The sequence below is a fragment of the Orycteropus afer genome, unplaced genomic scaffold (assembly GCF_000298275.1).
Source record: "Orycteropus afer afer isolate SDZICR_OR568_19922 unplaced genomic scaffold, OryAfe1.0 scaffold00246, whole genome shotgun sequence".
Classification (NCBI taxonomy): domain Eukaryota; kingdom Metazoa; phylum Chordata; class Mammalia; order Tubulidentata; family Orycteropodidae; genus Orycteropus; species Orycteropus afer.
Window position 1 is genome coordinate 2,220,370 of NW_006921833.1, and position 13,226 is coordinate 2,233,595.

Consider the following 13,226-nt stretch of genomic DNA (forward strand, 5'->3'; position numbering starts at 1 on the left):
TTCCTTTTAAATCAGGTTGAGGGCAGAAAGGAAATGAACATAGCATCTTCCAATACCCAACGGAAGCTCTGTCTACACATGCACATAGGGTCCCGTGCACAGAAACAGCAGGTTGTCTCCGATCGCTGGGAGGACACGGAGCACACCAAACAGGAACTTTAAAAGGGATTGAAAGCTGTTGCCTGTTCCCCTAGGAATATTGTTTGCAAGGCACAAGGTGTCTTTTGGTAGTGATCACTCTCTGCGCATGCGCAGGTCCATTCGGGGAATTACTGCCCTGCCGCGGACTAAGTTGCATTCCTTGAATCTTCGCAGAAAAGACAATTCTTTAATCAGAGTTAGTAATGTGGACAGTACAAACCCGAGAGAGTTTGGGGCTTCTCTCTTTCCCTGTGATGATTGCCATGGTCTGTTGTGCACACAGGTGAGCTACTGTTGTTGAATGTCTTTTTTTTCCTTTTCCTCTTGGTGTTTTTCTTTTTACATGCTTTCTGGATCATGTATCTTGTTATTTGGGGGTAGGTATGCCTGTCTGTTTTTATGTCTGCCGGCAGTTTGTGCTGATCTGAATCCAGTTCCCACTTCTTCCCTTCAGCGCCAATGAGCCCAGCAACATGTCATACGTGAAAGAGACAGTGGACAGATTGCTCAAAGGATATGACATTCGCTTGCGGCCGGACTTTGGAGGTAATGCTTCATCTTTTTTTCAACCTGTAACCCATTTATAGTTCTCCTTTTCTGTCAAAGATAAATGTCAAAAGAAAAGAAAAAAGAGAAGAAAAAAACATGTCATTTTCGTAAAGGTGCACTTCGTCCCAGGGACACACACACACTCCCACTCACTCCGGACCCCTACCCGCAGGTGGATGAAGCCCCAAGCAGAGCCGACCTTCCCGGGCCCGACACACCCTCTGCACAGTCACTGCATCACGCGTGTGTCTGTACCTGTTTTCCCAGGCAGTCCCTGTAGGGAGGTCGGGGGAGGGGCCCTTCAGAATGGAGAGTGCGCCGGGAAGCCCCCCGCCCCTCCTCAACCCGCCGCGACTCCGAAAATATGTCCATAACCTGCTCCACCCTCACCCGCAGGGCCCCCCGTGGACGTCGGGATGCGGATCGATGTCGCCAGCATAGACATGGTGTCCGAAGTGAACATGGTGAGTGGCCTCGCGATGGGCCAGGCGTCCGGGTTTACGCAGATGCGAAATCGACCCGTCCCCCTTGCCCTCTGCGTGCTTTTGGCGGTCACCTCGCCCCCGGCCCTGGGGTCCCACTCAAGCGCGCGATCCCCACTCTGGCACATACAACCGTCGCCCCCCTGGTTTGTATTTTCGACACACTGGCTACTGCGGTGTTCCGGAAGAAACGCGCTCCGCACTATTTTGGGAAGGACCGTGACTGTAGAGCTAGCTGATCGGGTGGGGCGGAGACTGAGCGTTACTTTAGCCGGGTTTCCTTTTGTGTTCAGAGGAGGAGGGCACCATCTGCTGGCGTCCAGGCGGCTTGCACTGGGGTCCCCGGACCGTGCTCGGCAGCCGCCCTCCCACCCACCCCTACCCCCGCCCCGGGCACAACCTCCGCATCCCGCGGACAGACCGACCCCCAGGCCCCGCCACCAAGTGCACAGTTGGGATTTCAAACTCCAGCACACTGCTGTGACTAGAGTAACAGGCTGAGACACAGTCCATACGTGCTAATACGAAAGTGCTCAGCCTGCTTCTGGGGAGATTTGTATTGTTCCTTGTGGGGGTCCATGAATTTGTCTCGCTCTATTTGCAAGTTTAAATTGGAAAAAAAAGGGGGGGGATCGGATTATTGTTTTGCTCTGCTCTGGAAACCTAAGCATGCCGCCGAAAAGCCTGATGATAAACGGGACTGTGGAAGGGAGGGAGGGGGACGATGGTAACATAACTGCAATCCTTTCATTTCTACATTCTTTTGTTTCCCCTTTTCACCCCCTTTTCTGAAGCGGTTGCAAAATGGATTGAAATCATAGCTGGGACTTTTTGTCTATTGGCTGTTTCTAAGCACTGTGGGTAGCAGTTTTCCAGTTGTTAGAGTTTCAAACTGTTGCTTCTTGTAAGGCAGAGGGGAAAAAAAGCCTGTTGCTTTTCTAGAATCAACCACCCAGGGAACAGCTAGATCTGTGTGCGCAAAAAGGCCATTTTTATTCCACCTGAGAAAAAATATTGTGGCAGCAGAAATTCAGACACCCTGAATTATTTAAACATAATTTAAAAAACCTTTTGGGATTTTATCACTCTATAGCTATAAAGCTATTGACTTGTCTTTTTCTTTCATTCTTCGTTTGTCGTTTTAACATGCTACGGTGTAAGAGTTGTTCATATGTATATGGTGTTATGTCAGGGAAAATATGTTCATAATCTATTGACTAGGATTAGAATTAAAATTACAGCTATTACATTTATGTATTTTGTGGTTCTTACTGCCCATTGGTTTAATTAGCTTATTTAAAATTTAATTAGCTTATTTAAAATACTATTTTTTAAACAATATCTCTGATTATTTTACTGATAAAAGAAAAAGCTGGTTAAAAAATCAATGCACAGGGGATGTTTTCTGACTGGGCAAGGATTTTAAACCAACTGACTTCTGTATTCTGTTCTCATATGTGTCAATACCACAAAGCAAACCAAAACACATTTTTTATAAATACTCTGGAGAATGCAATACCATGTGCACATGTACAAATTGTTCCCAACCCGTGACATTAGAACTGCAAAAATTAGACAATATATTAATTTAACCAGTTGTTTGTTTCATGTGGATAAATGGTACTATTTATTTTGGCACTTTGTAAGCACCCACAAAGATAATTTTTAAAAATAGGAGGTGATTCAGAAAGCTCAGAAGACAAATGTACCTTTGCCAGTGCTCCACTGTACTGAATCTGTATCATTCTTTTCAGAATTTTTACAAACATGTAATTCTCTCGATTATATTTACATACATCTGTTTCAGTTCTTTTTTTAAAAAATTAAATAGGGAAGTTGCTGATTACTAAAACAACAGCCGCTAACTCTATATAATCAGCTATTCAACTAAATTCATATATAACCTCAGAAAATAGGTTAGAATTTAATTGTAATACCTATGGATACACCTAATACTGATTGAATAATATAATGTGTTTTCTCACTGCCCCATGTGTATGTACATTTAAATTTAAAAACTACTTATGCAATTAAAAAAAAACCTTGAAAAATATATTTTACTTAAATACCTATCAGATTTCCAAAATGATGGAAAAATGGAAACCATTGAAAATTGAAAAAATAATAATTGATTTACTTATTCTTCCCCATTTCTGCTTTTAATGAGAGCTACTCAGACTACAGGTTTATTTTCTCTCATTTATGACAAAGCATTGACATAAGTAGATTGAAAATAAGCTTGAGAAAACTAGAAACAAAGAGGAGATTAAGATCCAGGGGTCTGTGTAAACACAACCTGGATGATTAACCCCTGGGTGAGTGAAAATTGTCTGTATTATCCTTCCATTTTTGGATAATTCAGTATGGTTGAAAAGTCTGTGGGAAATAAGACCTGTAGCTTTTTATAGTAATCATGCTTCAGTGCCCCAATAGGCAGTAATTTTTGAAATTACTTAATGACCAATTTTCATCAAAACTATCAAAAAATAAGGGTTAATACACTAAATGTAAATTTTAAGAACATTGAGAATAAAAGACTCATAGCAACCCTTTAGGACAGGGTAGGAGTGCCCCACAGGTTTTCCAAGGCTAAATAAATCCCTATGGAGTGGGAGCAGCTGATGGGTTTGAACTGCTAAACCTTTGGTTAGCAGCCTGGTGCTTTAACCACTACACCACCAAAGCTCCTTACTAAAACTTGGTTTATTCATACATTGTTTTAAAAATTTATTGCCATTACCACTAATTCCATGGCTGGAAAATTGAAATGATGTTTGAGCATTAAATTAATAGGCTTGAGAACCAGCTTTTGTTAACGCGTGTTCTTTTCAAATGTTATCCTAAATGAAATATAATCCCAGATTGCTTTATAGAATCATCTGTTTTGAAGATTAACATGTTATCAAGAGTATTTTCTGATTCATGGCCTTCAGGACAAAAAATGTTTTTCCCCAATTAAGGGGGCGGGGTGCAGAGAAGGAGTCTTTATAGTGGAGAATCTCTCCAATGAAGAATTATTGATTTTCAGCAGTGAATGTAAATATGCTAAAGAAAAATCCTTATGCAAAAAATATGTATTTGGGAGAAAGAATTTTCAGCTGGTATTATTCATTAAATTAGGAAGACTTTTCAACCATACTGAATTATCAAAAAATGCAAGGATAATACAGACAATTTTCACTTACCCAGGGGTTAAATAGCATTACGGGATACTTATGCATGTGATAGCAGCTACATATTGTCATTTTCTAAACAGTCATCTCCAAAAAGTCCTGTAATTTTCTACTCAGTTGATATTAAACCCTTCAACATCCTTTTTTAACTCCCTCCCACCACTGAGCCAAAAGCTTATATACATCCTCAGAAGTGAAAACCAAATGTTGCTGTTTTTATTTGCCATCGACTCAGACCCGACTCGGACCGGACTTGGACCTGACTCATAGCGACCCTTCCTTGGGTTTCTGAGGCAGTATCACTACAGAAGTAGATCACCCAGCCTTCCTTCCAAGGAGTGGCTGGTGGGTTTGAACCTCCAGCCTTCTGGTTAGCAGTCAAGTGCCTTAGGCACTATGCTACCAGAGCTCCTAAAAAACCAAATAGACTGACTAAAGATGAACAGGGGGCAGTTGGTGTCAGAGAAGATAGTATCAAAAAACAAACAAGGCCACTGCCTTCAAGTTGACTCTAACTCATAATGACCCTATAAGACAAATCAGAACTTCCTCACAAGGTTTCTAAGACTGTAGATCTTTACAGAAACAGACGACCACATCTTTGTGCCTCAGAGAAGCTGGTGAGTATAAACCATAGATGTTTTGGTTAGTAACCGAACCTTTAACCACTATGCCACCAGTGCTCCTTCCAAGGAGATAACAGCCCCTAGAAATTGGCCTTAAACTTACACTAACATAACATCTGTTACTGTGAGTCCGGTAGAACACAGGTTGTTGTCAGCAAGTCTTCTCTTTGAGTACTAGATTGGGGGAACACATTCACTACCTGTAAATAGGTAGCTAAATTGTTCTATTTCAGATTCCAATCACCAGCTTTTCTTATTAAGAAGTTGGCTCTGATCATCGTATAGGTGTACCAACACAGCTCTCTGTTTCCATTTTAAAGACACAGTGGTTCAACCTACCATACCCAGAAGACTTTTATCAAGTCCGGACTCAAACCCACAGCTGTGAGTGGATTCTGACTCATCATGTCCCCAAAGGAGAGTAGAACTTCACCCATAGGGTTTCTAAGGCTGTAAATCTTTAAGGAAGCAGATGCCTCATCTTTCTCACGAGGATCAAGGATCGGCTGGTGGAGAATTCAATCCAAGCTATGCCCAATAATTGAGAGCTATCATTGATTCAATGTTACCTTCTTTCATGCAAGAATAGATGAAACAGTGGATCTTTCATAGACATTGTAATTAACAACAAAAACAATCCCCTTAAAACTGTAAAATGAGCACATATGATAAATAATGCTTAAAAGGAAAAAAAAAATAACTTACCAAATATCGTCTTAAGTTACACTGCTATTGTTTGTTGTTTTAATAGTTGATTCAGGAGATTTCTGGTACACACTTGAGTTGTGTTTGTCACCACCTTGGCAACTCAATACAGTAACCACCTGTCTGAATTTCCCTTCATTTGTCTAGGTTAGTGCTTCTTAGACTTTAAGATGCATATTTTGAATCAGAGGGCCGGGGTGGGCTCTGATATTTGGCATTTCTAACAAGCTGCTGCTATTGTTGTTAGGAGCCATTAAGCTGATTTATGACTCACAGTGACCATGTGACAGAGTAGAACTGTGCCATAGTATTTTCTACCAGCCGCTCCTCGGAAGTAAGTTTAGGCAATCTACTTCCATAGAGATACCACCTCAGAAACCCAAGGAGGGATCGCTATGAGTCGAAATCAACTGGACAGCAGTGAGGTTTTTTTTTTTTTTTTTTTTTTTAATCTTTGTAGGAGTAGATTTCCACATCTTTCCCCCACGGAGTGTCTGGGTGAGTCCAAGCTGTCAGTTTTGGGTTGACAGCTGAGTGTTTAACCTTTACACCACCAGGGCTGGTATTTTGACTACATTTAGAGTAATAACCCAAGCCATGGTATTTTCAATTGCCTCATATGCATGTGAGAGCTGGACAATGAGTAAGGAAGATCAAAGAAGAGTTGATGCTTTTGAGTTGTGGTGTTGGTGAAGAACGCTGAAAGTGGACTGCTAAGAGAACTAACAAATCTGTCCTGGAAGAAGCGCAGCCGGAATGAGCCTTGGAACCAAGATTGGCCAGACTTCATCTCACATACTTTGGTCGTGTTGTCAGAAGGGACCATTCACTGGAGAAGGATATCATGCTTGGTAAAGTGGAGGGTCAACAAAAATGGGGAAGGTCCTCAATGAGATGGATTGATACGGTGGCTGGAACAATGGGGAAGAATTATGAAGCTGGCTTAGGACCAAGTAGTGTTTTGTTCTGTTGTACCATAAGGTGGCTATGAGTCAGAGCTGACTCAACGGCACCTAACAACAACAAGAACAACAGCAGAGTAATAAGAAAAACAAACTCACTACCACTGAGTCAACTCTGACTCATAGCGACCCCCATGGGATTTCCAAGGGTGTAAATCTTCACAGAAGCAGACTGCCTCATCTTTCTTCCATGGAGCAGCTGGTGGGTTCAAACCACTGACCTTTTGGTTAGCAGCCAAATGCTGTAACCACTATACCACCAGAGCTCCTGACTAATAAGTTTACAGAGTATGTTATTTTAAGATCTAGCTATATAAAGAAGTGGACATGTTTTTCTCTTAAGTTGCTGTAGGAAAGGTATTATTTCAACATTTGAAATTAACACTAATTCAACAGGTAGCTGTGCTCAAGAGAGAAAATTAGTTCAGTAATTGATGATGAACCCCAAATCCACTGCCATCAAGTCGATTCTGACCCCAATTGGTTTTCCAAGGCTGTAAATCTTTACAGAAGTAGATTGCCTCTTCTTCCTCCTGCGGAGCAGTTGGTGAATTTGAAACTGCTGACCTCCTAGTTAGCAGCCAAATGCCTTACCCACTACAACACCATGCAAGAAGATAAAGATAAGCACACGATTGATGGGGCTTGACTTAAAATAATAAGCAGTTCTCCTAGCTGTATTGATGCTTATAAAGCAGGCAACCCTAAATGATGACCATGGGTTGGAATTGACTTGATGGCTTGGAATTGTTTTTTTTTGGTATAGAAATATTACCAAGCAAAGCACCTCCAACAATAATATTCTGCTGTTTTCCAGAACTCCAGTGACTTTTCTTCTTCAGAATAGAGAACATTGCACACTGCTTTTCCCCCCACTGAGGAGCTAGCAATAGCTTTGTAAAATAGTCTAAACATACTACTGCTGCTGTCAGTAAATTCTCTGAAGTTATAATAGTATTTCTTTGCAAACAAAGCAAATAGGTCAGTACCATTTAAAGGCAGGAACAGATATCAGCAGTTAAATAAAGATATAAACACGTTTTCTCCTATAGGAGTAAGCACACAGGTCTCTCTTTTACGTGTCAGGTTACAATATTACACCATCTGGAGTGGCCAAGGAAAGAAAATCTTCCCTTTACCTTTTATGCTTGGAAATAACAGAAATAAGAAAAAGTTCTTTTCAGCCACAAGGAAGCAAGCCTATCTAGATTTTCCAAAGTTTGAACTTCCATTTGAAAGACTATGTTCTTAGAATTAAAGGACCCGATTGGTTAGTTTAGTGTATAAACCCACCACGATGACCCAGTAGGACAGAGTAGAACTGCCCCATAGGGTTTCTAAGGCTGTAAATCTTTATGGAAACAGACTGCCTCATCTCTCTCCTGTGGAGTGGCTGGTGGGTTTGAACTGCTGACCTTTCAGTTAGCAGCCAAATACTTTTCATTTTTATACAATGAAAATAAATAATAATATTTATTGAATGTTTTTTATGTCTGAGGTACGGTTACCAAGTGCTTTACATTAGTAACTCATTTATCTTTGGAGACCATGCTATTATTATCCCTCCATTATATGGAAAAAACTGAGGTTGATAGAAGGAGAAACTAAAGTTGAAAGTTGATAACTTGCTCAGAAACTATACAACTAATAACAGCAGAGCCAGTATTTGAGTTAAGCAGAATCAAGCCTGGCTCCTAATCAATAAACTAGTTTTTTTTTTTTTTTTTGATCTTCCTAGTATTTAAATTTGGGACCTTCAACAACTCCTTTGACATCTCTGAGCCTCAGGTTTCTCCTGTAAAATGAAGGCAAATACGAGATGGCTAAACACAGTTCCAGTTCAAATATTCTGTGATTTGAGCTTTGATCTTTAAAAATTATAGACTCTGTCAAAATCAAGAATCTTCCTCTCTTGCCTATCTTATTCTCCCTGTTACACCTGTCAGTCAGCAAGCATTTATTGAATTCCCACTGAGCGCAAACTATGGTAATCTCCTGGGAAAATTGCAGCAATGTTTGTGTGCAATCTGGGGCCTCTTGAATAATCATTTTAATTGGCCATGGCATTGTCATCCAGCTTTTTCCTCTTTCCATTCCCAAAGACAACAAAAAGAAACACAAAGAGTTGGATCAATGGTCTTCAAAATCACACTTGACTGATGCCTGGTTTATATTGTATTGAACTTTGGAGTCAAGACCAAATTGAAAACATTTTTTCCTGATCCTTTCCATTGCATTCAAACTGGAGATATTGCTTCATTACTGCCAAACTAATAGATTTTTCAGCACTTGAGGTGAAACAGAAAGAAACTATATATTTTCAATATCTAGGAGTCCCAAAGTAGCCCTCATGATGCAGTGGTTAAGCATTTGGCTGCCAAATGAAAGTTGGTGGTTCAAACCCACTAGCTGCTCCACAGGAGAAAGACATGGCAATCTGTTTCTGTAAAAGATTCCAAAAAAATCCAAACTCACTGCCACGGAGTCGATTCGATCCATAGTGACCCTGCCTTGGGTTTCCGAGGCTGTGTCACCACTGAAGTAGATTGCTCAACCTTCCTCCAAGGAGTAGCTGGTGGGTTTGAACTGCCAGTCTTCTGATTAGCAGTCAAATGCCTTAGGCACTATGCTGCCTTGGAAACCCTGTGAGATAGTTCTACTCTTTCCTATAAGTTTGCCATGAGTTGGAATCAACTCAATGGCAATGGGTTAGGTTGATTTCACCTTGGAAGTCCCATAGGGTTTATTCAACTTGCCTAGCATCCTGCCATCAAGTCATCTGGAAACAAAGGATAAAAGAAAGATGTTGATCTCAGCAGAATATCAATATCAGTTCTCTGATTTTTTATCTTGACAGCCCCCAAAGAGTAGCTTTTTGATATATTGCATTATAAAGGAAAGTAAAACATTTCATAAGACAAATGAATGGTATTGAATGTTTCCAAGTGATTTGAGTTTCAGTAATGGGGTTTAAATGACGTCCTTATACTTGAAGATACTAGATAGATGAATAAGAATATGCGTATAGTTGATGAAAGGTTAGTACATAGTTTTCCCATAAATTTTAAGAGGAATTTATTTATTTTGAACGAATCCTGCAATTCATAATACCTGGATTGAGTTTCTACATTTTAGAATTATTTTGTTTTCAGCTTGTCATATATTTCATGAAGTCTCTTTTCTGCTCTCTATTAAAAGGGAAGGAAGTTAATAGTCAGGAGCACTTAACAATCTATTACTCAGCACTTGGCAGAAATGCTCAAGTAAGGATTTACAATTAATTCATATCAGCAGTGATAGTGTAGTGAAGAGGCTAGCCACAAGAAAAAGAATGAAAGATATATGTTTTTTCTTCAATGAGCCCAATTAGACCTTTTAGGAATCCTTATAGTGCCTAAGGTACTTGAGTTTTAACCAGAAAGCCTGTGGTTCAAACCCACCAGCCACTCCTCTGAAGGAAGGTTGGTCAATCTGCTTCTGTAGTGATACTATACTGTCTTGGAAACCCAAGGAGAGATCACTAAGAGTTGTTAGACTCCAAGGCACATAACAACAACAACAATCCACTAGGTACCTAATTCTTCCTACCCCTCCCCCCACTCGCCCATGCATTTCAACCTGTTAACATATGAATTTGAGATTGAAGAGAATTTTCCAAGAGGGTTCATTCAAGTATTCTAGTAATTAAAACAAATGTGGCTTCTCTCCTAGTGGAGTTTATAGATTTTCTTAGAATACTTATTTTATTTTTGGGTGCTGTCAAATTGATTTTTTTTTTTTTAATTGTGCTTTAGGTGTAAGTTTACAGAACAGAGTTTGTTTTACATTCAACATTTCGTGTACATTTGGTTTCACTCCCCAATTACCATCCCCAACCCTAACCCACTCTCCTCTCCTCCCTGCCCAGCCCCCACCCCTCCTGTGCCCCTCATAGTTATGCCCTCCTGTGTGTCCTGCATTTTCTCCATGCAATTGTGAATGTTGCCCCTTGGTAAGGGATGCATCTCCATATAGAGTATGTGGGTGCATCACCCTGGGTTGAGTGGTCTGCGTGTCTTATTTACTGTTTGGCTAAGAGTCAGCCCTTGGGAGTGAGCTTTATTCCAGCCCTGAAGTGTATCCCACAGCCATAGTATTGGGGGTTAGAATATTTATTTTAAATCTGTAATCTTGAGTGAAAATTTTTTCCTTTGGAAAAATTCATAGATATCTGGGTTTTGGGGTACTTCCGTTCAACACGTACTGATTGAACACTTAGCCTTTTATCATGTCTTCCTGAACTGAACAATGTTGTGTTGTTATGTGCTGTCGAGTCGGACCCAACTCATAGCGACCCCTCATTGGGTTTCCAAGGCAGTAGCACTATGGAAATAGATTGCCCAACCTTCCTTCTGAGGAGTGGCTGGTGGGTTTGAACAGCCAGCCTTCTGGTTAGCAGTCAAGTGCCTTAGGCACTATGCTACCAGAACTGAACAATAGGGAAATATAATGAAGACATGTTTCATGCTTTCAAAGATTTTAAAGTGTAGAGGAGAATTATACATAAGCAATTATTTTAAGGCAATGTGGTAGATGCTATGCTAGAGACATGCATGCACAGGGTCCTATGGGAGCAAAGAGGAGTGGTCCTTAAGAAATGGTGAAGGGTTAATGCCTAAGATGAATTTTAAGAAGTAATAGCAGTTAACCCTGTGTATAGGATTCAAATGAGTAGAACTAACAAGTAAAAAGAAGGGCATAAGCACAGGCAGGTGTTGCTTGAAAACAGAGTGGAATGGTCTGGGAACTACAGGAAATTCTCTATTATGAGAATTTAAAGGACACAGGGAAGATTGTTAAGAGAATAAGACAGATGCTAAAAGCAAGGTGCAAAATCAGTGTTACTGAATGTTTTCACTTGTATAAAAAGAGGCCTTTCTATAAATATAGATGTGCTTGTATATGCCTTGACCATTTCTGGAAGAATACATAAAAAATAAGTAACACTTGTTGTCTCTTGGAAATGGAATAAGGACTAAGATTGTTAAGGGGAGGGACACTTTCTGTTCTTTATATGATCTTTTGAACTGTTTGATGTTTTTAACAACATATATATTTCTTACTCTTTTATTTTAAAAAGATAGTCAAATATGTAAAGAGAAATGATGCTGGAGTGTTCATGCTCAGGAAATTGATCTTAATCCCGAGATGCAGAAAATTTGCTAATTGCATTTCAGCTAGATCATTTTGGTAGCTGCATAAAGGATGTCCGGTGGCGTAGTGCCTAAAGCACTTGACTGCTAACCAGAAGGCTGGCGGTTCTAACCCACCAGCCACTCCTCAGAAGGAAGGTTGGGCAATCTACTTCCGTAGTGATACTGCCTCAGAAACACAAGGAGGGGTTGCTATGAGTCAGATCCAACTTGACAGCTGTGAGTTTGATTTTGATTTGGTAGAGGATCAAACAGAGAAGGCTCATATTGGGGGCACTCTTCCCAGCTAGGAAGTTAAGAGGGTGTTTCAAGGTCCAGATGAAAACCAAACCCAACCCACTATCATTGAGCCAATTCTGACTCACAGTGACCCGATAAGGCAGAGTATAACTGCCCCATAGGGTTTCCAAGGCTGTAAATCTTTACAGAACTAGATTGCCTCATCTTTTCCCCATGGACCGTCTGGTGGGTTTGAACCACCAACTTTTTGGTTAGTCCAATGCTTTAACCACTACACACCATCAGAGATCCTTAAGGTCGAAATGAGAGAGGATATGTGCTGCATAAAGGGCATGGAGGTGGCATCTTCTGACCTCCTCTGATCTCACAAGGGGGAAACAGACTCACCATCAATAGCCCAAGGCTTATTCCTATGAGGCCAGACATAGTGCCACCCTCCAACCTCTTTGCTAATTCTGACATCAGCCTTCCCTCCAGCAGCACTCACTACCTCTCTGCTGGGTTTGATAATTTGTTGCAATGGCCACACAGAACTCACAGACACTACTCATGATTATGGGGTTTATTAGGGAAGTAACAGGTTACAATTCAGGTTCAGGAATGCACTCAAGACAATTCTTTGATCAGGACTGTCTCCCGTCTGCTATGTCCTCAGACTTGCCTTTCTGGCTCTTGGCCTCTAGGCCTGGCCTTTGCCCTGCTTGGGCAAGTGGTGCAAGGCTCTTTTAGCTCTGCCAATAGGTATACCTAAGTGCATCTCACTCTACCAGTAACCTCCTGCCCAAGGGCACACAACTTTTTCTCTCCGTGGGCCGGAAAGCGTGCTGCTCCGTGTCCTGCCTGTTGGCTCCACTGCCACTCTCTCTCAGCCAGGCATCTCTCAGCCAAGTAGGTCTGACACAGGGATCTTGGGTCCAACGTCACACTCCACTTCACCTCCAGCTCTTCTCTCTTGACGGAAGTGAGATCTCCCTACTGTCTCCAGGAAGGCTCATTTTAAGCCTGGCAGAGTGACAAAACCAGCCAATCCCATCAGAGTTCTACATAACTTATCTGTATGGTCCCACCCAGTAATCTGGTGGGAGTCACAAAGACTATGGCTAGAAAAGCCATACTAAGTAATTTACTGCACCACACATGCCTAGAGTAGGACAGT

At 41.1% G+C, this 13,226-nt stretch overlaps 1 protein-coding gene across 1 annotated transcript in view; it reads left to right on the forward strand.

Annotated features, from left to right (window-relative positions):
- Positions 1 to 344: 344 nt before the first annotated feature.
- Positions 345 to 13,226, forward strand: part of GABRB1 (gamma-aminobutyric acid type A receptor subunit beta1) — a 684,756-nt gene continuing 671,874 nt past the window's right edge. The window contains exons 1-3 of the mRNA XM_007949429.2: positions 345 to 424; positions 596 to 687; positions 1,087 to 1,154. Of these exons, the coding sequence (XP_007947620.1) occupies positions 345 to 424; positions 596 to 687; positions 1,087 to 1,154 (240 nt within the window). The remainder of the gene's footprint in view (positions 425 to 595; positions 688 to 1,086; positions 1,155 to 13,226) is intronic.